Raw genomic sequence first — 2,014 nt, 5'->3', positions numbered from 1 at the left:
AGTTGCAGCAGGAAGTTACAGATGAGGACAACTGAAATATGAGTGTGGGTGATGGTGAGAAAGTAGCCATGTTTCACATCTTACATATTCTGCTGTTATGCATAGGTAGAAGGCTTTATTTGAAGATTTTCTTGGTTCTTGACAGAAATAGGAGAAGACTACATTCAAGTTCTATTTTTGTCCATGTTAGTTTCTTTTGTGTTTGATTATGTCTGATGTTTTGTTATGCTCTTGCTGCTCACAACTGTGGAACCTTGACATTTTGCTTTTGCTTCTTATTGTTCCAGCAATGCTGAACCAGACAGAGCTCAGCGAGTTCATCCTCTTGGGTCTCACTGATATCCAGGGGCTGCAGCACTTTTTCTTTGTCTTCCTCCTGTTGCTCTACTTGACCAGTCTTCTGGGAAATGGTGCCATTGTGACCACGGTGATAGCTGAGCCCCGTCTTCACACACCAATGTACTTCTTCCTGGGGAACTTGTCCTGCCTGGACATCATCTACTCCACAGTCACTGGTCCCAAGATGTTGACTGGCCTTCTCTTTGGACATCAGCCCATCTCTTTTGCTGGGTGCTTAGCTCAGATCTACTTATTCCACTTCCTGGGCAGCACTGAGGCTGTGGTACTGGCCACCATGGCCTATGACCGTTATGTGGCCATCTGCAATCCTTTGCGCTACACCCTTGTCATGAGCCCCCAGATTTGTCTGCTGCTGGCTGTGGCCAGCTGGTCCATTGGTTTTGTGCATGCCATGATGCACTCAGTCATGACCTCTCAGCTGACTTTCTGTGGCCACAACCACATTCATCACTTCTTCTGTGACATCAAGCCACTGTTGAATTTGGCTTGCAGTAGTACCAGCCTCAACATGACCCTCCTCAATGTCATTACCACATCTGTTGTTCTAGGTCCCTTTGCCCTCATAGTCCTCTCCTACCTCTACATCATCTGCTTCACCTTCCATAAAGTCCGGTCCCAGGAAGGAAGATGGAAGCCCTTCTCCACCTGTGCCTCCCACCTCACTGTTGTGGAACTGTTTTACATACCAGTGCTCTTCAATTATACACCACCCTCCTCAGGAAGCTCCCTTCAAAGGGATGTGCAAGTGTCTCTCCTGTACAGTGCTGTCACCCCAGCTCTGAACCCCTTGATCTACACTCTTAGGAACCAGGAGATGAGATCTGCCCTGAAAAAATTGCTAGGGAAAAAATCACGTTCCTGGAGGAATGTGACTAAAACAAGGACAAGGCTCACAACAAAGACAAGGCTCACCTGTTTTTAAGGAAAGAGCTCAGAAGGACTCTGTGTTGCAAGACTGGAAAATGTTTGATTATCTCATGCAGTTTAACACAATAAGAAGGTAATTGTGTAGATCTAAGTCAAAGGGGAGATATTCAAGGACTTGAAGCTTCTTCCATCATATTTAGATGCCATGTGTATGGCAGCCCATGCGGTCTAGGGCTTCTAATACAGATGCATTTGTACCTCTTCCAGGACTTGAGGCAGAGTTGACAGCCCCATGCAGGTGTCCTGGATGATCTAAGATAAGAAATTACCTTACAGCTCTGTTTTGGCAGCTGAATGACCCTCTGGTGGTTCAGAGCTCCTGTATAGCTGAAGAGAGTTAGCAAGTGTTATGTTTTGGGTGGGCATAACTTAAGCATGATACTGTCAACATATGTCTTGAGTCAGCCCACTGGAGAGATGTGTTTCTTTCCATCAAGTAGAAGGGAAACCTTACTCATGAAACTAGATGTAAATTTAAACATAAAATTGGATAGGAGATTCATCTCCACGAGCTTTAGCAGCGTGCCTTATCTTGCCTAGATTTAGATATTTAAAAGTATTTATGTGCCTGTCTACTGTTCCAGACCCAGATTATGGTGAATGATGAAAGAATTGATCTGTATTTGCATGGACTACTACAGACATGTTAAATGTCCTCGAGTAACCTACTCTGACTTTGCCGGTGGATCCAGAACTGGACACGTCTGTTACAGGTTCTTTGTCACAC

The 2,014-nt window shown here is 45.0% G+C and overlaps 1 protein-coding gene across 1 annotated transcript; it reads left to right on the top strand.

Moving 5' to 3' along the window:
* The first annotated feature begins 289 nt into the window (after nucleotides 1-289).
* On the top strand, nucleotides 290-1,450 carry LOC102097192 (olfactory receptor 12D2). Its single transcript, XM_013371699.3, has one exon. It carries the CDS (start codon nucleotides 290-292, stop codon nucleotides 1,280-1,282), a length of 993 nt encoding a protein of 330 aa, XP_013227153.3. The 3' UTR covers nucleotides 1,283-1,450.
* The last annotated feature ends 564 nt before the right edge of the window (nucleotides 1,451-2,014 follow it).

This window comes from Columba livia, chromosome 11, assembly GCF_036013475.1.
Source record: "Columba livia isolate bColLiv1 breed racing homer chromosome 11, bColLiv1.pat.W.v2, whole genome shotgun sequence".
Classification (NCBI taxonomy): Eukaryota; Metazoa; Chordata; class Aves; order Columbiformes; family Columbidae; genus Columba; species Columba livia.
This window is presented reverse-complemented; position numbering and strand designations above follow the sequence as displayed.

What these genes read in the sequence shown, in the direction of transcription:
- LOC102097192 (XM_013371699.3), top strand. Translation starts at nt 290, where the DNA reads ATGCTGAACCAGACAGAGCTCAGCGAGTTCATCCTCTTGGGTCTCACT.